General features: G+C 64.6%; 1 protein-coding gene across 1 annotated transcript in view; it reads left to right on the forward strand.

The window, feature by feature from the left end:
• LOC103769514 (TNF receptor-associated factor 2-like) overlaps positions 1 to 623 on the forward strand; it is a 2,604-nt gene extending 1,981 nt beyond the window's left edge. The window contains exon 3 of the mRNA XM_008936714.1: positions 405 to 623. Within this exon, the coding sequence (XP_008934962.1) occupies positions 405 to 623 (219 nt within the window). The remainder of the gene's footprint in view (positions 1 to 404) is intronic.
• Positions 624 to 926: the final 303 nt, after the last annotated feature.

A 926-nucleotide genomic window follows, 5' to 3' on the forward strand; every position in this document is an offset into this window, starting at 1 on the left:
CCCCACCCCCACCCCCCCCCCCCCCCCTGCCAGTGGTCCCAGCTTTTATCCCCCAGCAGAGCCCTGACCTTTGTCAGCTCAATGGGGCACCCCTGGGGCTCATTTCCCTTCTGGCTCTCCCTGCAGGGCCGGCCGCACCCTGGGGGGAAGCTCTAAGGCAAACTCACCCCCTCTGTGTGAAGGGCTGTGGGGATCACCCATATGTCAACCTTAATTCGGGGGCTTGGGGTTCAGACCCCAGCATTTCACCCTCCTCACAGGCAGTTCTCAGACTTGCTGCATGACGTCCCTGTGGTCACACGGGGACATGCACACCTGGCAGGCTCCGAGCGAGCCGTTTGCTGCTCGGGGTCTCCGTGGGCTTTTCGTTCCGCCCCTCTCTGCATCCTCACGTCTCCCCACAGGTCACCCTGATGCTTCTGGACCAGAACAACCGGGAGCACATCATCGACGCCTTCCGGCCCGACGTCAGCTCCTCCTCCTTCCAGCGGCCCGTCACGGAGATGAACATCGCCAGCGGCTGCCCCCTCTTCTGCCCCGTCTCCGTCATGGAGTCCAAGAACTCCTACGTGCGGGACGACGCCATCTTCATCAAAGCCATCGTCGACCTCACGGGCCTCTGACCCTCCGGCAGCAGGGAACGCAGCGCCGGCCCCGCGGGGTCTCCCCCTCCTCTGCTGCCCGCCAGGCGGGTCCCGGAGCGAGGAGGGGGCGAAAAGGGGAAGGGGTCACGCCCTTCCCAAAAAGGGACCTTCACCCCCAGTGCAAACGAGGCGTCTGGTGGGAAGCCTCTTCCCTGGTGTCAGAGAGACCTTCCCTGAGAAGAGGTGTGGGTGGACGTTCACGGTCTGTGGGGTGTGAGGAGATCGCCCCGCAGGGACCTGAGTGTCTGAACTGCTGCCCTGGGGGCTGCCAGTGGAAACCAG

This window comes from Merops nubicus, unplaced genomic scaffold (assembly GCF_000691845.1).
Source record: "Merops nubicus isolate BGI_N331 unplaced genomic scaffold, ASM69184v1 scaffold35283, whole genome shotgun sequence".
NCBI lineage: Eukaryota > Metazoa > Chordata > Aves > Coraciiformes > Meropidae > Merops > Merops nubicus.